The 22,115-nt window shown below is 40.0% G+C and overlaps 1 protein-coding gene across 4 annotated transcripts in view; it reads left to right on the top strand.

Annotated features, from left to right (window-relative positions):
* Window positions 1–22,115, top strand: part of LOC142743190 (complement decay-accelerating factor-like) — a 178,961-nt gene that overhangs the window by 45,099 nt on the left and 111,747 nt on the right. For all 4 annotated transcript variants that reach the window (XM_075853686.1, XM_075853683.1, XM_075853684.1 and 1 more), the window contains exons 5-7: window positions 6,030–6,129; window positions 16,159–16,238; window positions 19,008–19,187. In XM_075853686.1, the coding sequence (XP_075709801.1) occupies window positions 6,030–6,129; window positions 16,159–16,238; window positions 19,008–19,187 (360 nt within the window). The remainder of the gene's footprint in view (window positions 1–6,029; window positions 6,130–16,158; window positions 16,239–19,007; window positions 19,188–22,115) is intronic.

Genomic DNA, 22,115 nt, shown 5'->3' with positions numbered 1-22,115 from the left:
CAAATCTATTCTTACCTTTCCTAGGTTCATCACTGGAGCTGCAATGTCATATGTGATGAAGTCTGCTGAGCCACGGTGTCTAATCCTATCCATAGCTATAGGGTCAGAGTGCTACAGATATGCTGTCAAATTTATATAGATACATACGCACGCACGTATTTTTTTTGTGGGGTGGACATATAGTTAGTACAAGGATACATACTTCTGGAACCCTGTATCTAAGCCTATCATGTGTGATACTGTCTGCTGGGGCCATGTATCTAAGGTTATGTTCACACGCACAAGTGAAAACTGCAGAAAATTACGGAGCTGTTTTCAGAGAAATCGGCCTCTGATTTTCAGTCGTTTTTGAAACTGAAAATGTTTTTTAAATCGTGTTTTGGAGGCATTTTTTTTGGCGCTGTTTTTGACATTGAAAAACCACTCAGAAGCACGGCTCAAGAACTGACATGCTCCTTTTTATGTGGCCTTTTTTGCGCACTTTTTTTTTATTTTTTTAACGGCGGCGTAAAAAAACGCCTCATCTGAACAAAATGCTGTTTTTTCCCATTGAATTCAATGGGCAGGTGTTTGTACGCCGTTTAGCTACCGGTTTTTCAGGTGTATTTCGAGACGTTTACGCCCTGATATACGCCTCAAAAATCTGTGTAAGAACATACCTTGAGCCTATCATGTATGATACTGTTTGCTGAAACAATGTACCTGTTCTTTTAAGGCCCATCAATGCCCCTGCATATCAGAGCAAAAACCAAGCTATGATAGAAAGAACTGCCTGTAGATCTTAGCGACAGGATTGTGTTCTACTGCACTGAAAGTTCCCAAGAGCACAGTGGCCTCCATAATCCTTAGGCCTTATGCACACTAACTGCAATTCTCCTGAAATTCTGTGGGTGAATTGCGGACCCATTCATTTCTATGGGCCCATTCACACGACCATGGCTTCCACGGTCTGTGCATTGGCCTGGAGCCCGGACCGCAAAAAGATAGGACCTGTCATTATACGGGCTATATTTGTGGTCAGGGCTCATTGAAATCAATGTGTGCACTGTCTGATTTGCGGGCGGCCTGCATAGGACACTCCGCAGCTGTCAGTGGATAGTAAATTCTGGCTACAGTGGGCGCAGTCTCACCAAAATTAAATAGGTGAAAATTAAGACAACTTTGTCTGGTCTAATGACACTCTTTATTTATACATCCATGCAGGTGCTACGGTCAGAATATGGCCTCTGGAGTAGTAGTGGGATAATTCTGTGCGGAATGTTCTCCTGGCACACATTTAAGCCTCATGCACACGACCGTATTTTGTCCACCCGTAAATACTGGCGTAAATACGGGTCTTTGGTCACACGTATTCGACCCTGATTGCACCAGTATTTACGGACCCGAGCTCGTAAATACGGGTCCGGTGTCACCCGTATTCCACCCGTATTTACGGGCACGTTTTGGCTGCAAAATTGCACTGCACTAATTGACTGAAAAATAAAAAAGTTGTTGCTCTCAGAATATGGTGACACAAAAAAATTAATTGTTTAATAAAAGTGATGTTATTGTGCAAACGCTGCAAAACAAACTATATACATATGGTATCGCCGTAATTTTATCGACCCGTAGAATAAAGTAAAATGTCATTTTATAGCTCACCGTGAACGCTGTAAAAAACATTGTCAGAATATATGGTTTTTGGGCACCTTGCTTGCCAAAAAATGGAATAAAAAGTGAATTGCATGTCCCGTCCCGTCCCCCCCAAATGGTACCAATAAAAACTACAGATTGTCCCGCAACAAATCAGCCCTCACACAACTCCGAGGGAGAAAAATTAAAAAAGTTCTGGCTCTCAGAATATGGCCATTCAAAATGTGCAGAGCGTTACAAAAGCGGATAACATCTGGCATCATTTTTCAGTTCGACACTGGCCACATATCTATGAATTATTATTTATTTACCGTGTGATTGTACCCTCTTATTATGCCCTGATGCTCTCCGCACAGCTTACATATGCCCCCACATTATAAACTGAAATACAAGTAAAACCCCAAACAGAACAACTGCCACTAAGAAAAATCTGCGCTCCAAAAGCCAATGATCCCTCCCTTCTGAACCCTACAGCATGCCCAAACAACCGTTTGCGTCCACTTATATGGCATTGCAGTTCCCGGGAGAACCGGCTTAACATTTTATGAGGTATTTGTTTTCAGTGGCACAAACTGGGCACAACACATGCACTAAAATGGCATATCAGTGGAAAATTGCATTTTTCACTTTGCACCATCCGCTGCGCATTAACCCCTTTGCACTTTATGACTTAATAACACGTTGTGATGCGGGTCGTGATGTATGGAGCGGGCTCACGTGCTGAGCCTGCCCCATATCTTTCGGGTGTCAGCTCTGTATTACAGCTGACGCCCGGAACGAACAGGCAGGAACAGCAATCACGCTGTTACAGAAGCCTGTAAAAATTACCATATACTGCAATACGTTAGTATTGTACCAGCGATCCAATGATCGCTGGTTCAAGTCTACTAGGGGAACTAATAAAATGTGTAAAAAAATGAAATAGTTATTAGTAGTTAAAAAAAAAATCCCCATTTTTCTTTTAAAGTAATGTAAAAAATTAAGCTAAATTGGCATTGCTGCGTCCGTAAAAGTCTGAACTATTACAATATGCCATTATTTAACACACACGGTGAACACTAAAAAATAAAATAATTTAAAACGCCAAAATCTGTGTTTATTTTTTATGTTTTTGCCACCTTGGCTCTCAAAAAAATAAATATAATAAAAAGTGATCAAAAAGTTGTATGTACCAAAAAATGGTACCAATAAAAACTACAGCTCGTCCCACAAAAAAATAAGCGATCACATCGCTCAATCGACCAAAAAATAAGTTACTGCTCTCCGAATGTGGCGAAACAAAACAATTTGTTTTTTTTAACAAATAGATTTTTCTTTTAGAAAAGTAATAAAATATATATATAAAAAAAAAATACATAAGTTTGGTAATACCTTAATCGTATTGAGCCGCAGAATAAAGTTAAGTTGTCGTTTTTACTGCGAAATGAAAGCTGTATAAACGAAACCCCCAAAAAAATGGAGGAATCAGTTTTTTCCATTTTCAGCCTGCATAGCATTTTACTTTAAATTGTGTCAATAGAAACTACAACTCCTCCCGCAAAATATAAGCCCTCACACCACTCTATAAATAAATAATCAAATAAACCTTTTATGGCCCGTGGAATGTGGGGAGTGAAAAACGAAAATAAAAAAGCAAAAAATGGATCAGTCCTGAAAGGGTTAATTGTTTTTTTTCATGACTACATATGGGGTATTACCGTACTTGGGAGAAATTACTTTACAGATGTTGGGGTGCTTTTTTTCCTTTATCCCTTGTGAAAATGAAAAAATTCAATATTTAGGGTAAAAAAATGCTGATATTCGTTTTTGCGGCCTAATTCCACAAAATTCTGCAAAAAACCTGTGGGGTCAAAATGATTATACCCCTAGAAAAATTCCTAGTTTCCAAAATGGGGTCACTTTTGGGGGGTTTCCACTGTTCTATTCCCTCCAGGGCGTTGCAAATGCGACATGGCACCGAAAAACATGCCATCATTATCTGTTCTCCAAAATCCAAATGGCACTCCTTCCCTTCTGAGCCCTGCTGTGGGGCCAATCAGCAGTTTAGTACCACACATGGGGTAATTGCCGTAATCAGGAGAAATTCCTTTACAAATGCTTAAAAAGATTTTTGATTTTTACAGACTATTTCAAATATATTTAGCAAAAAACGTGTGGGGTCAAAATGCTAACTATACCCCTAGATAAATTCCCTGAGGAGTGTAGTTTCAAAATGGGGTCACATTTTCATGTGGCTAAAAAAATGTTGCTTTTAATCTGGCTTTTATGCCCCTCCCACAGATTGGAGCTGGGTGCTTGAAAATTTTATCGTTTGCAGATCTTAGCGACGTCTGCTACTTCCTCGATTTGGATAAACTTACGGTGTGCCCTTAATGTAATTTCAAAGTGTGTGTGTGTACATATATATACACACACACACACACACACACACACACACACACACACACACACACACACACACACACACACACACACACACACACACACACACACACACACACACACACACACATATATATATATATATATTTTTATGTGTGTATATATATATATATACTAGTTTAGAATAACTGTTACACGGGTTTGCTAGCAAAAGGAATGCAGTGGTCTGTTAATATATATAAATGCCCCCCATAGCTTCCCCCACACAGCATAATGCCCCCATCTCCCTCCCATACACGGTATATTGCCCCCTCCCGCACACAGTGTAATGGAACCCCCGTCATCGCGCCTGTCTGCACAAAGTCACTCACATCGCACAGACCGGAGAAGGATCCTCCACCCAGCGGGGGAACGGGGATAGGTAAGTATGTATGTTGTTATTTTTCTATTAGGTCCGTACATATGGGGGCATTATACTGTGTATGGGAGGGATGGGGGGGGGGGCATTATAGCTACGCCACTATTCACTCACATCTCCTTCCTCAGTCTTCTGGCTGTGGGCAGATCTAACTGGCGGTTGGGCTATGGCCGGAGCTCTATGTGGGCTTCGGACACCATGTCCTGGGTTATATAATAGATGTGTATACAGTGCCCACCAAAAGTTCCGGAACACCCTCATAACTTTTGAAGGGCTCGAGGTAGAGGGTTGCAATTTGGTGGGATTTAAAATCTTAAATGGCACGGGGGGTCTTTTGGAAGCTCTTTTCAATACGAAAACAATGCCGCAATCGATTTTGAGATAGATTTTTTTTTTCGCTGAAATATTTAACTTTAAAGTTATCATCTTCATTATCGGCTACCGCCGGTGTTAGTATTAGGCTGGGTTCACACGACCTATTTTCAGACGTAAACGAGGCGTATTATGCCTCGTTTTACGTCTGAAAATAGGGCTACAATACTTCGGCATACATCTGCCCATTCATTTGAATGGGTTTGCCGACGTGCTGTGCAGACGACCTGTCATTTACGCGTCGTCGTTTGACAGCTGTCAAACGACGACGCGTAAAAATACAGCCTCGTCAAAAGAAGTGCAGGACACTTCTTTCAGACGTAATTTGAGCCGTTCTTCATTGAACTCAATGAAGCACAGCTCAAAATTTACGGCTGTCAGAAGCCTCGCAAAATGCGAGGAGGAGCAATTACGTCTGAAACGAGGCAGCTGTTTTCTCCTGAAAACAGTCTGTCTTTTCAGACGTAAAAGCCTCTCATCGCGCGGAGGTCACACGGTCGGATTTACATCTCATCGGGGTGCTAGATTAATGCGAGTCCCCTTGCCTCTCCCGTGTGTGTGTGTGTGTACACAGCACGAGATAAGTCATTCCCCCACTCGAGGACCCCCCCCCCGGTACTATTTAAGATTAACTGGTAGATTTTATGACCCCATTAAATGCCACCAAATTTCAACCCTCTACCTTGAGCCGTTCAAAAGTTATGAGGGTGTTCCAGACTTTTAGTGCGTGCGTGTGTGTGTGTGTGTGTGTGTGTGTGTGTGTGTTTTGTTTTTAAACCGCAAAATTGGATTTTGCGGATTCCTACTTTTCTTTTTTCTTTTATTTATTTTTATTCCACTATTGAAGTGTGTCATTGCCTGTCGGGGTTTTACTGACAGGCAGCCTAGTAGGCTCTGCCTTAGAAGAGTGCTGATGGGGTGACCCTTCTTTTGACCGTGGCATCTAAATCCTGGGTGGTGCAGCAGGGTGTCAGCTGCCTGTTAAAGCTGGCACCTTCTGCCATCCCTGCACCGCATTAAGGCCCATTCACCAAGAAGGGGTTACATGGATTTTATGACAATCGACATTGATGGTGTAGGATTTGAGACTTGCGCAACAAGTAAAGATCATCTGTCACCAAAATGCTGTTCTTGATTCATTATAGAATCTGATGATAAATCTATTTTGCGCTGTATAACTAACTATTTTATTTCTGTGTCTTACCTTTTTTTTCTTTGCTGGCAGGCAGGGTATGTGGGCATCCTGGAGATATACTAAATGGAGACTTTGATGCATCAGATAGCTTTCTGTTCGGTTCCAGAGTTACGTACAAATGTAATGAGGGGTGAGTTTTTAAATGTTTAGAATGAATACAATCTGCTGTATTTCTGAGAGCTTATAAACAATAGATAGCTTTTCGGCTGAAAACAATTTTTCCCATGTAGGCCATTAGCATACGATCTGAGATGTTCATGCTTATTTATTTCAAAAGAAAAAGTGGGACAACTCTTGCTTCTGTACCTGGGTGAATTAAAGATCCAGCATCTTAAAGGGTTTGTCCGAGAACAGTGCTACACCTGCCCACAGCTTGTTTGAGGTATTGCACCTTAGACTTATTCACTTTATTGGAGCCGATGTGCAACACAACCCTGGACAAATGGTCACGCTTTCTTGAAGAAAGCAGCCATGTTTTTCTAATCCTGGACAACCCCTTTATAATCCAATATGCCAGATCCTTGTTTACCCAGATAACAGGACAGTCAGGCTGTGCCAATACACATAAGATAGTTGGTGGAGCCAGTTGACTAGCCTAATATGTGTAGTCTCCTCCCTCTCTCTCTTTTTCCCGTAATTACATGTTGCTGTGAATTTATGTGAATGCTTTGACTGTTCTTTTAACTTCACTGTAAAATCGTATGACTTAACAAAAACTAAAAAAAAGTCTGCTTTGATTTTTAAATCCGCATCCTGATTTATTTGTCATGGACTTTTACAGCAGATTTCACCCGTTGCAAATCAATGCAGATTTTGTGGTAGATTAACACCTTCCCGACCGCCCACTGTCTTTTGACGTCAGGTGGTGCGGGTGCTTAGTCTGCAGAGACTTCTTTTGGCGTCGCTGCAGATCAGGCTGATGAGCGCTCGTGAGAGCGCTCGTCCTCTAAGCAGGAGCTGTAACTAACCGCTCCTGATCTTAGAGCAGCCTCCTGAACACAGCTGGGGTCGGCAAACATTCCAACCCCAGCTGTTTAACTCTTTGATTACCGCGGTCCGTGACCGCGGCATGATCAAAGGGAATTCCCCTCTTTGATCGCATCACCGGGATTCCAGTGATGTGATCAAACACCGGGGAATTCCTCTGCAGTCAGCCCTGGGGACCTACAAAGGACCCCAGGGCTGTCTGTTCCGTGTGCCTGCTGTTCGGGCACACTATGTGCTGCCCGATCAGCAGCCTGTGTCATTGTGACACAGTGTAATGTATTAGCATACAGGAGTATGCTAATACATTACAAGTAAAAAATAAAGTTACAAATAAAGTTATCCCTTGATGGGATTAAAAAAAAAAAGTAACTAAATAAATAAAAAAAGTCCCAAAAAGTGTCTTTATTTTGCATAAAATACATTTTATTGCCCCTACACTAAATAAAAACAAAAAACCTACGCATATTAGGTATCTACACGACCGTAATAACCTGAAGAATTAATCGAATGGGTTATTTAGCGTGAAACGTGAACGGGATAAAAAATAAACAAGAAAAACAATGCCGAGAATCGCTTTTTCCTATATTCACGCCGTAAAAAATTTTTTTTTTACCACCAAACTGTGGGGAAAAAAAAATACTATTTCTCTCGCATAAAACAAGGCCTCATACAGCCACGTCAATGAAAAAAATAAAGTTATGGCTGCTGAAGCGCAGAGAGGCAAAAACAGAAACATTGAGCTGGTCATTAACGTCTTTTCAGGCCCGGTCATTTTCAGGTTTCAGCAGTGTACTTTGTATCAAGCCATCAGTAAGCATCCAGTAAAATCACAGGTAGTGCATTCATTTCTTATTCACGTGCATGGTTTCTATATTGTGTGCTATTATTGAAGACCGTCATAGACCACCATAGTCTGACCCCTTCGCACACCATGACGTAACTTTACTTTGTGGTGTGGACTAACGTCCAACACCTCGAAGTACAATTACGTTGTGCTTGCAATATACACGGACATCCCACCGCAGCGGCCTGAATTGGAGAGAATGTACATTCCAGACGTTTAACTCCCTTAGTTTCCGTGGCTTGCTCTGTTTCCCCATCGGCGCTTCCGTGATCTTCCGGTGCCGATGATTATCATGGCGGCCGGTGGCCTAACAAAAGCCATTAGGCCTGCCATGTCTTTATGCCTATTATGTTGCCTGTCCGCGTTACACTTTTCCAGATGCATATATTTCAAAAATATTTTTTTTGGTTTCCAGTACAGTAAAATAAACTGAAGGTCTCAACAAGCACACTTTACTGCAAAGTTTTCTATTTTCTAGTTAATCGAGCATTTCCTTCTCCGCTCTTATTTAAGTGTTAGTCTCACTAAAGACACTGTTGGCATATCGTGTCCAATCTGTGGATTAATGCAGCGGCGACCGTAGGAAAGAACTGTGGCACTTTAGCTCTGTTTTTTTTTCTTCTATTTTTGAAAGGCAATTATGGTCAGCCTATTAACCAGTTGGTCACTCCAATACGCCTTTTCACGTCGGTCTCTAACGTGCATTAGACTAGACAGCTATGAAAAGGAAGTGGCCTAGCCTAAGTCCTTCACGGGTGTCCTTTGCAGGCTGGAGCATGTGCTTGACTGTCTAAAAGCCGGGCTGTCAGTGTTTTACCCCTTAGTTGCTGTGGTTAATGGTGACCGTAGCAGCTAAGTGGTTGCAGAGGGAGGGGCTCCCTGTAACACCCATCAACGGCTCGCAATCGTGGGCTGCTGATGATTTGTCATAGCAGCTAGGGGCCTAACAAAGGCCCCCATTGCTGTATGCCTAATAGATTGCCGTTCAGTTTTTAAGGCAATAATGCTTTGGTATACGAAGCATACCAAAGCATTATAAAAAGCGATCAAAAGATAGAACTGTGAAGTCCCCAAGTGAAACTTAAAAAATAACTTGGTAAAGTTTTGAAAAGTTAATCAAAGGAAAAACATTTAAATTAAAATACTATTTTTCTTTCCATAAAAAGTGCTTTTCTTATGAAAGTTTTAAAATAAAATAAAAACACATATATGGTATCGCCGTTATTGTAGCAACCCGTATAATAAAGTTAAAGGGAAGGTGTCGCAATTTTTTTTTATTTTTTTTATATAATATTGCTTTTAGTATGTTATTAACCCTTTCAGGACCGAGCTCATTTTGGCCTTCAGGACCAGCCCCATTTTTTCAAATCTGACGTGGTAATAACTCTGGAATGCTTTTGTCTAAGCGATTCTGAGATTCTTTTCTCGTGACATATTGTACTTTATGCTAGTGGAAAAATTTGGTCAATAAATTCATTGCTTATTTGTGAAAAACACCAAAATATAAAGAAAATGTGCAAAAATTATGATTTTCTAATTTTAAATTTATCTGCTTGTAAGACAGATGGTTATACCACACAAAATAGTTACTATTTCACATATTCCATATGTCTACTTTATATTTGCATTGTTTTTTGAACATTATTTTATTTTTCTACGACGTTACAAGGCTTAGAACTTTAGCAGCAATTTCTCACATTTTCAAGAAAATTTCTGAAACCTATTTTTATAGGTACCAGTTCAGTTCTGAAGTGGCTTTGAGGGCCTTATATGTAGAAACCCCCATAAGTCACCCAATTTTAAAAACTGCACCCCTCAAAATATTCAATAGAGCATTTAGAAAGTTTCTTAACCCTCTAGGTATTTCACAGGAATTAAAGCAATGTAGAGGTGAAATTTACAAATTTCTTTTTTTTGTCGGAAAATCCATTTTTTTTCTGTAACACAAAAGGTTTTACCAGAGAAACGCAACTCAATATATATTACCCGGATTGTGCAGTTTTTAGAAATATCCCACATGTGGCTCTAGTGCGCTAATGGACTGAACCACAGGCCTCAGAACCAAAGGAGCACCTAGTGGATTTTGGGGCCTCCTTTTTATTAGAATATATTTTAGGCACCATGTCAGGTTTGAAGAGGTTTTGTAGTGCCAAAACAGTGGAGACACCTCCAAAAAGACACAATTTGGCAAACTATACACCTCAAGGAATTAATCAAGGGGTATAGTGAGCATTTTAACCCCACAGGTTTTTTTGCTGAATTTTGTGGAATTAGTCCGTAAAAATGAAAATCTAAATTTTTTTTCAATAAAACGTAGAAATTATACATTTTTACAAGCAATAAAGAAGAAAGAGCACCCCAGGATTTGTAAAGCAATTTCTCCTGATTACGTTAATACCCCATATGTGGTAATAAACGGCTGATTGGACGCACAGCAGGGCTCAGAAGCGAAGGAGCGCTATTTAGCTTTTGGAGATCAAGTTTACTCAATTGGTTTTCGGGTGTCATGTCGCATTTGCAGAGCCCCTGAGGGACCAAAACAGTGGACACCCCCCAGAAGTGACCCCATTTGGGAAACTACAGCCCTAAAAAGAATTTGTCTAGGGGTATAGTGAGCATTTTGATCCCATAGGTTTTTTGCTGAATTTAGTGGAATTAGGCCGTCAAAACTTCTATTGTTTTTTATTTAATGTATTCTGTGGGTCGATGCGATTACAGCGATACCATATGTTTTATAGGTTTTTTTTATGGTGTTTGCACGCTAAAATCTCGGTTTTAAAAAAAATTATTTTGTTTTTGTGTCGCCATATTCTAAGAGCCACAACTTTTTTTTTTTTTTTTCTAATAATAAAGGACTTTAAGGGGAAAAAGTCAATTTTGACATTTTATTATTTTGACATTTTACTTTGGTACGTTTTTTTTGTATCTTTTTTTCCTTTTTTTAATATTTTTTTTTATAGTCTTTCTATGGACTTGAAGATCCAATTGTTGGATCGTTTTTATAATACCCTGCAATACTTATGTATTGCAGGGTATTATACCGGTCAGTTTCACACTGACAGGAGGCATATTAGGTCCTGCCTCTGGCAGGACGTAATCGCCTTCAATAGATGGCAGACCGGAAGCCTTTCTTAGGCTTCCGGTTGCCATAGCAATCGGCCCCCGCAATTTTACGGGGTGCCGATGTTGCTACAACAACTTAAATGCGGCGGTCACTATTGACTGCCGCAATTACGGGGTTAATCGGTTCGGATCACCGCTGTGATCCGACCCGATGTTTTCCCCCAGTACTAAGGCTGCTATTAGCAGCCTGTACTGGGAGATGCCGGGCTGCGGGGGGCGTCTGTGTGCTCTGTTAGGAGCACACGTAGATTAACGGGCTGCAGGCACAAGGACCAGCTCTGCAGCCCGTTAATCTACGTGGGGTGGTCGGGAATGGGTTAAAATAAATTTTACTTATTTGTTTGTGTTCTACTTTTTACTTGCCACTTTTACTTCTCTATGGGGGCTGCCATTTTTTTTTCCAGCTCTGTATGTGTCTTAATGACATACAGAGATGGAATACGGCACATACATCCCCATAGAGAATGCGAGCGGGAGCCGTTCCATTCACTATAGCGTATGCCGTCTGTGTGGGAACGTCGCATGTGGACCAGAAGTTGCGGCCGTACAGTAAGATGACGACTTCCGGTCACGGCTTCCGACCATATGCGAAGGCGCAAGGAATAGGAGCGGAGGCAGCAGCGGCGGCAGGAGCTGCTAAGTTATGTTTGTGTATGTGATGTGTGTATTATGTTCGTGTTATACTGTCTGATTACCACTGTATATAATCCTCCTACACTGTGCATTCGCTCAGAAAATGGCGGCACAAAGTGTAGGACGTTTGAAGATGCAACCCCCTCCTTCTCCTGGCACTAGCCAGGATAACATAGGGGGGATTGTGTGAGGACACTAGAGCGAGTGTGTCTACCCCAAATTTGCAGCATAAAGCAATGAGGTTGCTTTACCACATTGCCAATGCTGCAATTTTGGGAATTGCTCCCTCTAGTGACCAGCACATGGAAATGTTATAAATTAGAATCTAATTTTATAATATTTCCTGACTTGTGAAAAAATTAAAACAATGTGTAATCACTTATATACTAACTGTTTAACTGAAATAAATTAATAAATTTCTAGCGACACATTCACTTTAACACGTTATTTTAACTTCACGCTGAACAGTGTAAAAATACAAGGGGAATTTTTTTTTATCAACCCCCTCAACCGCCCCCCAAAAAAAGTAAAGATATATGTACCCCAAAATGGTTCTATTAAAAAATATTACTCGTTCCACATAAAACAAGCACACCCATAGCTACATCGAAAGAAAAATAAAAAAAAGTTATTACTTTAATGCTTGCTGGGAAAAAAATTCTATTAAATTTGCTGTTAGAGGCTCTGTCTCCACATAAGTGCCCTATCTTGTACATAATGTGATCGGCGCTGTAATGTAGATTACAGCAGTGTTTTTTTTTTATTTAGAAAAACTCATTTTTGACGGAGTTATGACCTATTTTACCTTTATAATAATGAGTTTCTTAATGCCCAACTGGGCGTGTTTTACTTTTTTACCATATGGGCGTTGAGAGAAGTGTATGACGCTGACCAATCAGTGACCAATCAACGTCATACACTTCTCTCCTCAACGCCCATATGGTAAAAAAGTAAACACACACACTCGTTAACGTTACTCAAGTGTTCTGACAATGAATATACGTTACCTCCAGCTAGGACAGGATGTGTTTTCAGAATCCTGACACTTCGCTAACGTTTGTGATTTGATTTACAGCACAACAGGCATAGTCTCGCGAGATTACGCTGTAAACTGTCATATACAGCGAGACTACGCCTGCTGTGCTGTAAATCAACCACAAACGTTAGCGAAGTGTCAGGATTCTGAATACACATCCTGTCCTAGCTGGAGGTAATGTATATTCACTGTCAGGACACGTCCGTAACGTTAGTGGGTAGGTGTGTATGTGACTGCCCATAGTGAACAATGCAGGATCACTATGTACAGTGTAAATTAATGGAGAGAAGTGTATGACGCTGATTGGTTCTCACCACAACGCCCACATGGTCAAAAAGTAAAACACGCCCAGTTAGGCATTAAGAAACTTATTAGCATAAAGCTAAAATAGGTCATAACGCCGTCAAAAATGATAATTTTTCTAAATAAAAAACACTGCTGTAATCTATATTACAGCGCCGATCACATTATCTACAATATAGGGCATTTATACACCGCGTTCCAAATTATTATGCAAATGTTATTTTTCGCTGATTTTCCTAGTCGATGCAAATGACCGTCAGTATAATCTTCAATCCATCAACAGTTGGAGTATAATGTGAATTTTATTGAACAAATCTACTAATGATAACAGATTTTTTTTTTAGAAGTAAAAAAACCTCAAAATGCACTGTTTCAAATTATTATGCACAACAGAGATCAAAACATTTTAAAGGTTATAAAGAGAACTAAAATGGTAATTTGTTGAATTTGCAGCATCAGAAGGTCATATTTACATAAATCAAAAGCTCTTTCAAACAAAAAAAACTTAACAGGCTAAGTTACATGTTAACATAGGACCCCTTCTTTGATATCACCTTCACAATTCTTGCATCTATTGAATTTGTGAGTATTTGGACAGTTTCTGCTTGAATATCTTTGCAGGATGTCAGAATAGCCTCCCAGAGCTTCTGTTTTGATGTGAACTGCCTCCCACCCTCCTAGATATTTTGCTTGAGGATGCTCCAAAGGTTCTCAATAGGGTTGAGGTCAGGGGAACATGGGGGCCACACCATGAGTTTTTCTCCTTTTATGCCCATAGCAGCCAATGACACAGAGGTATTCTTTTCAGCATGAGATGGTGCATTGTCATGCATGAAGATAATTTTGCTACGGAAGGCACGGTTCTTTTTGTACCACGGAAGACACGGTTCTTCTTTTTGTACCACGGAAGAAAGTGGTCAGTCATAAACTCTACATACTTTGCAGAGGTCATTTTCACACCCTCGGGGCCTACCAGCTCTCTCCCCATGATTCCAGCCCAAAACATGACTCCGCCACCTCCTTGCTGACGTCGCAGCCTTGTTGGGACATGGTGGCCATTCACCAACCATCCACTACTCCATCCATCTGGACCATCTAGGGTTGCACGGCACTCATCAGTAAACAACATGGTTTGAAAATTAGTCTTCATGTATTTCTGAGCCCACTGCAACCGTTTCTGCTTGTGAGCATTGTTTAGGGGTGGCATAACTTTATGCACACTTGCAAACCTCTGGAGGATCCTACACCTTGAGGTTCCCGGGACTCCAGAGGCACCTGCGGCTTCAAATACCTGTTTGCTGCTTTGCAATGGCATTTTAGCAGCTGCTCTCCTAATCCTATTAATTTGTCTGGCAGAAACCTTCCTCATTATGACTTTATCTGAACGAACCCATCTGTGCTCTGAATCGGCCACAAATCTTTTCACAGTATGATGATCACGCCTAAGTTTTCTTGAAATATCCAATGTTTTCATACTTTGTCCAAGGTATTGCACTATTTCACACTTTTCGGCAGCAGAGAGATCCTTTTTCTTTCTTTTCTTTCCCATATTGCTTGAAACCTGTGGCCTGCTTAATAATGTGGAACGTCCTTAAGTAGTTTTCCTTTAAATGGGTACACCTGGCAAACTAATTATCACAGGTGTCTGAGATCGATCACAATGATCCAAAGAGCCCCAAGACACAATACCATCCATGAGTTTAATTGAAAAACTAATAATTAATGTTTATGACCCTTAAATCCAATGTGCATAATAATTTGGAACATGGTGTAATGTGGTGGCAGAGCCTCTTTAATGTACAAAAGTAGTAAAAGATGGAAAAAAACATTTTGTATTGTCCTAATTCTACTAATCCATAGAATAAAGATAACGTTATTTATATTGCAGTGAGTGGCGTAAAGTTTAAGATGCAAAACAAAACGTAATTGCTTTTTTTTTATTTTTTTTATTTCTTTTTTTACAACCCCCCCTTAAAAAAAATAAGTTAATCTATATATACACCAAAATAGTTATATTACAAAATGTCTCGTTCTGCATAAAAACTAGCCTTTATACAGTTGCATCAACTAAAAATAAAACAATATTAATGTGACTAAGAATAAAACTAAAATGGATGCTTTGTCCTAAAGATCCAAAAAAGAACCGAACTAAAAGGGCTTAACCAATCATGTACAAATTTAATCACTTCCCGACATCCGCTATATATATATATATAATATATATATATATACATACGCACGCCACTGTCTGGAAGGGGTTTTTGTAAACCGCCGTACAGTTACGGTGTGTATTGTTAAGGTCTCAGAAGCGAAGTTTGCGCCGTCACCAGCATGTCAGCTGTATACCCCAGCTAACACACAGCTGTAACTGGCATGATCAGAGCTAGTGCCCATCCTGGACGTTTAACCACTTAGGTGTCGCGTAAAGAACTGAACTATGAAACTTGCGTAACATTAGTCACATTCTATATCCCGCTTGGTGAACTCTGTAAAAAAAAAAAAAAAAAACAATGCCCAAAAAGTGTTTTTATGGTATTATGTAAAAGTAGTAAAAAAAAAACTAAAAAAAACGGTATACATTTGCTGTTGTTGTAATCGTACTGACCCGTTAAGTATAGCTTAACATGAGCAGTGTAGCTGAGAATCCAGCACTGGTGTAAGATAGTAACATTTACTAAGAAGCTTCGGCAAATGTCTGCGTGTATTTCTCACTCTACTTCTGCTCCCCTCTCCATAGATGTGTATGTCTGCATCTTTCTTTCTCTGCTCCCTCCATCTGCTTGCAACTCCCCTCCTTAGACTTGTATTGGCAGGCAGTAAAGAGACAAACCCTCACTTTCTGAAGTGAGTCTATAACTGGAGATAGATTCTGCTTGACAACAGGGCTGGACAGCAGATTACAGGAAGGGAGACACAATTTGCATGGATAAAACTGCATTTTAACAGTAAATAAATTACAAAGAGTCAACGTTTTAATGCGGCCCCTGGCAGGTACAATTTGACAATGTGGCACTTGAACAAGAGAAGGTTGTACACTATAAAATCTGAAATAATCGTTATAATACAGACTGAATACTGCATGTAACGGTTCATTCTTATTTCCAATTTAAATGTTTTTTGTTCAGTTCAATATAAATTTGATTTAATTGGGTTTTAGGTTCTTTATTGTAGTTAAAATTTTAGTTTTGTAATTTGAGTGTTTTCATGTGCTCCGTTTGTTCTTGTATCTTTAGTTATCGTTTATCAAACAAAAAAAATTATCGAGATTGCCAAGCAGATGGATTGTGGACTAATATTGCCCCTCTATGTGAAGGTAATCAAAGCAATAAAATCAATAGGTCTTTATTCTATTTTAGTTAAGTGGAATATGTCATTAGGAACCTGCCCAAGAGTACGAATAGTGGTTCTGTCTGCACCTTATCAATATGCCTTGTTAGAGCATGTGGACGTATTAGAGGAGGGAACACCACTTGAGACCTCCCCTCTATTAACCAGGGCAGAGCACTGCTGCAAAGAGCAGCCCTTCCTTGAATAAACAGCTTGTCTATGCATTAGCCGCACTGCACATAGTTTTCAGTGGGTGCTGTGTACTGGTTCAATTCTCGTACCAAGTAACGTTTTTTTTTTAAAGGAAAGTCTTCTCAAAAACAGGAATTTTAGAATGTAGTGGTCAGGTTCATCATGAAATGTCTCCATAAAGAACCACAAAGTCATCTGCTTACCACAGCAGTGTGTCCATCAATGGTCAAAAATATTTCTGAGTCTTTTACTTTTGTTCTCTGTGGAAACTGTGAAGGAAAGTTTTGTTTTTTTTGTTGTTTTTTTTTAAAAAAAAACAACTTTTGATAGTTGTCATTGTGACATGACAAATTAACTCTTTGGAGATGCAGCCAATTTTATTTTTTTTATTTTAGATTTTTTTTCTCCCTGCCTTTCAAAAGCTGTAACTTTTTTTATTATGTCGACATAGCCGTATGAGGGCTTGTTTATTGCGGGATGATTTGTAGTTTTTAATGGCACCTTTTAATATACCATATAATGTACAGGGAGATTGAAGACAAATTAATTGAGGTGAAATGGGCAAAAACCAGGAATTCCGACTTGTTTTCTTGTTCAATTTATTCTATGTTTTACTACTTTTACAAAAACAAAACTATTTGTTAAAAAGTAACATTTATTTTCTGTCGCTATGTTCTTAGACCTGTAACTTTTTTTTTTTTTTTACATTTTTTTTGTTGCTTGAGCAGTGTAATGACTTATTTTTTTTTTTTTGTTTGCAAGGCAAGCTGTAGTTTTTATTAGTACCATTTTGGGGGGACAAGCAACTTTTTGATCACTTTTTATTTAATTATTTCTGGAAGATAAGGTGGAAGCTAAGGTGATCAAAAAACAGCAATTCTGTCTTTTTATTTAATTTTATTTTTTTTACAGCGTTTAATATGCGGGTTAAATAATTTTAGATTAGCTCAGACTTTAACGACTCGGCAATACCGGTTCAGACTTTAACAGACACGGCCCGTGAGCCCATTCCGTATTTCCCCCATCGCGGCTGCCACATATAGGTATGTGGAATTTCGACACATGCTCATCCGACACCTGCCCAGTATGGAGCATGGTCAGCCCATGAGACCACTCCATACTTCCGCCATATCAACTGTCACGTACGTGGAATGTCGCCAAGGGGGTTAAAGGAGTTGTCTGGGTTTCAGCAAATTGTTATTTTTTTTGTATAATTAAAAGTTTTACAATTTCCCATTAATTTTCTGTATTAATTCCTCGTGGTTTTAACTCCTTAATGACTGCCCACCGTCTTTTGACGGCAGGCGGTGCAGGTCCCCAGCCTACAACAATGTCTTTTGGCGTCCCTGTAGAGCGCTCATCCTCCATTCAAGAGCTGTAACGAACAGCTCCTGATCTCAGAGGAGCCTCCCGAACACAGCTGGGGTCGGAAAACATTCGGACCCCAGCTGTTTAACCCTTTGATTGCCTCGGTCTGTGACCGCGGCATGATCAAAGGGAATTCCCCTCTTTGATCGCATCACCGGCGTTCCGGTGATGCGATCAAACACCGGGGAATCCCTCTGCAGTCAGCCCTGGGGACCTAGAAAGGACCCCAGGGCTGTCTGTTCCGTTTGCCTTCTGTTCGGGCACACTATGTGCTGCCCAATCAGCAGGCTGTGTCATAGTGACACAGTGTAATGTACTAGCATACAGGACTATGCTAATACATTATAAGTAAAAAGTAAAGTTATAAATAAAGTTATCCCTTAATGGGATTTTAAAAAAAAAGTAACCAAAAAAATAAATAAAAAAAAGTCAATATTTTGAATAAAATACATTTTATTGCCCCTACACTAAATAAAACAACCTACACATATTGGGTATCTACACGACCGTAATAACCTGAATTAATCTAACGGATTAATCAGTATGAAATGTGAACGGGATAAAACTAAACAAGAAAAACAATGTCGAGAATCGCCTTTTCCTATATTCACGGCATAAAACAAATATTTTTTTACCCCCCCATAAAATAACCTATTTCTCTCGCATAAAACAAGGCCTCATACAGCCACGTCAATAAAAAAAAAAAACTAAAGTTATGGCAGCTGAAAGGCAGAGAGGGAAAAATGTAGCTGGTCATTAGGGTCTTTTCAGGCCGTGATTTTCGGGTCGGCCGGCAGCGGACTGTCAGCCGCAAGCCGCCCGGAAATTGCGGGACATGCACATGGCCGCGGCCATTATTTTCAATGAGCCTGGACCGCAGAAGACGGCCGTAATAAGACAGGTCCTTTCTTTCTTCGGTGCGGGCTCCCATGCCGTGCACGGACCGTAAAAACTACGGTCGTGTGCATGGCCCCATAGAAATTAATGGGGCCGCAATTCTCCCATGGATTTTCGGGGGAATTGCGGCCGCAAAAGCACGTTCGTGTGCATGGGGCCTTAGACTCAGACGCTGACATTCTCTACTACCTGTTAAAACATGCTTGTGTTTAATGATAGCTCCTACAATCTGTCACACCAAAGAAAAGGAATTGTCTTGAAGAGTCCATACAAAGTTGTATTATTCTTTTGCTTACAGCTGCTATCTGCCCTGCACCAGAGTCCCCAGTTGATGGCACCTATACCCCAGAGAAGGATGAATACACGTACTTGGATGCTGTGACATTTACGTGCAATAAAGGTTTACATGTTGTTGGTGAATATTCTGCATCCTGCACTGGTAATGGAAACTGGAGTATTAGCTCCCCAACTTGCAAAGGTTAGAATTACATTTTCTCCTATTTTTCCTTTGTTATTAACCCCTTCCCTCTTTAGCCACTTTTGACCTTCCTGACTGAGCCTCATTTCAAATGTGACATGTTTCACTTTATGTGGTATTAACTTCGGAATGCTTTCACCTATCCAAGCGATTCTGAGATTGTTTTCTCGTGACACATTGGACTTTGTTACTGGCAAAATTTGCTCGATATGTTCAGTATTTAATTGTGAAAAACACCAAAATTTAGCGAAAAATTGCAAAAAATTCGCATTTTTCTCAATTTAAATGTATCTGCTTGTAAGACAGGCAGTTATAACACATAAAATTGTTGCGAACTAACATCCCCCATATGTCTACTTTAGATTGCCATCGTTTTTTGAACATCCTTTTATTTTTCTAGGACGTTACAAGGCTTTGAACTTTAGCAGCAATTTCTCACATTTTCAAGAAAATTTCAAAAGGCTATTTTTACAGGGGCCTGTTCAGTTGTGAAGTGGCTTTGAGGGCCTTATATATTAGAAACCCCCAAAAAGTCACCCCATTTTAAAAACTTCACCCCTCAAAGTATTCAAAACGGCATTTAGAAAATTTCTTAACCCTTTAGACGTTTCACAGGAATTAAAGCAAAGTAGAGGTGAAATTTACAAATGTCATATTTTTTTGCAGAAATTAATATTTAATCCAATTATTTTTTTTTTTTATAACACAAAGTTTTACCAGAGAAATGCAACTCAATATTTATTGCCCAGGTTATGCAGTTTTAGGAAATATCCCACATGTGGCCTTAGCGTGCTACTGGACTGAAGCCCCGGCCTCAGAAGCAAAGGAGTACCTAGTGGATTTTGGGGCCTTATTTTATTAGAATATATTTTAGGCATGTCAGGTTTGAAGGCCTCTTTGCGGTGCCAAAACAGTGGGAATCCCCCAAAAGTGACCCCATTTGGGAAACTACACACCTCAAGGAAATTATCTATGGGTATAGTGAGTATTTTGACCGCACATGTTTTTTACAGAAATTATTGGAAGTAGGCTGTGAAAATTAAAATCTAAATTTTTTTCAAAGAAAATGTAGGTTTAGCGATTTTTTTCTTTTTCTCATTTCCACAAGGACTAAAGGAAAATGAAAGCACCGCAAAATCTGTAAAGCAATTTCTTCTGAGTAAAACAATACCCCATATGTGGTCATAAACGGCTGTTTGGACACACGGCAGCTTAGAAGGGAAAGACCGCTTTTTGGCTTTTGGAGCTCAAATTTAGCAGGAATGGTTTGCGGAGGCCATGTCACATTTTCAAAGCCCCTTAGGGGACAAAACAGCGGAAACCCCCCACAGATGACCCCATTTTGGAAACCACCCATTGAGGAAATGATCTAGGGGTATAGTGAGCGTTTTGACCCCACAGGTTTTTTTGCAGAAATTATTGGAAGTAGGCCCTGAAAATGACAAACTAAATTTTTTCTAAGAAAATGTAGGTTTAGGTAATTTTTTTTCTCATTTCCACAAGGACTGAAGGAGAAAAAGCACCACAAAATTTGTAAAGCAATTTTTACTGAGTAAAACAGTACCCCATATGTGGTCATTAACGGCTGTTTGGACACACGGCAGGGCTCAGAAGGGTAAGAGCGCGATTTGGCTTTTGGAGATCACATTTAGCAGGATTGATTTGCGGAGGCCATGTCACATTTGCAAAGCCCCCGAGGGGACAAAACAAAGAAAACGCCCAAAAAGTGACTCCATTTAGGAAACTACACCCATTGAGGAATTCATCTAGGCGTGTAGTAAGCATTTTGACCCCACAGATGTTTCATAGAATTTATTAGAATTGGCAGTGAAAATAAAAACAATACTTTTTCTTCAATAAGACGTAGCTTTAGCTCAAATTTTTCATTTTCTCAACAAATAAAGGAAAAACAAGAACCCAACATTTGTAAAGCAATTTCTCCCGAGTACGGCAATATGTGGTCATAAACTGCTGTTTGGGCACACGGCAGGGCTCAGAAGGGAAGGAGCGCCATTTGGAGTGCAGATTTTGCTGGATTGGTTTCTGGGCGCCTGTGGGACCAAAACAGTGCAAACCCACCCCCCAGAAGTGACCCCATTTTGGAAACTACACCCCTCAATGCATTTACCTAGGGGTGTAGTAAGCATGTTAACCCTGCAGTTGTTTTGTAGAAATTAGTGTGCAGAGTGAAAATGGGATTTTTTCCATAGATATGCCAATATGTGGTGCCCAGCTTGTGCCACCATAACATGACCGCTCTCATTATTATGCTGTGTTTCCCGGTTTTAGAAACACCCTACATGTGGCCCTAATCTTTTGCCCGGACATTCGACAGGGCTCAGGAGTGAAAGAGCACCATGTAAAATTGAGGCCTAATTTGGTGATTTACAAAGTATTGTTTCACAATTACAGGGCTCAGATGGGAAATAATAAAAAAACAAAAAACTGAGAAGTGACCCCATTTTGGAAATTGCACCCCTCAAGGCATTTATTAAGGGGTGTAGTGAGCATTTTCACCCCACAGGTCTTTTCCACAAATGAATGCGCTGCGGATGGTGCAAATTAAAAAATTTATATTTTTCCCTAGATATGCCATTTCAGTGGCAAATATGTAATTCCCAGCTTATGCCACTGAAGACACACACCCCAAAAATTGTTAAAAGGGTTCTCCCGGGTATGACTATGCCATATATGTGGAAGTAAACTGTCATTTTGGGCACACTGTAGGGTTCAGAACGAAGGGAGTGCCATTTGGCTTTTGGAGAGCGGATTTACTTGATAGTAGATTTGAGCATTAGATGTGTGTTACGCTGTGAAGCAATCCTTTCTGCACAGGCCGGTGTCGCACTGATATATGGCATCCTTTCTTATGCCCCTTTTGGTCCACACTCCGCACCTTTGCAGTTTAGGGAATTTTGCTGGGAAAGT

Source organism: Rhinoderma darwinii, chromosome 2 (genome assembly GCF_050947455.1).
Source record: "Rhinoderma darwinii isolate aRhiDar2 chromosome 2, aRhiDar2.hap1, whole genome shotgun sequence".
Classification (NCBI taxonomy): domain Eukaryota; kingdom Metazoa; phylum Chordata; class Amphibia; order Anura; family Rhinodermatidae; genus Rhinoderma; species Rhinoderma darwinii.
Note: the sequence above shows the minus strand (reverse complement) of the source record. Positions and strands in the feature narration are given on the sequence as shown.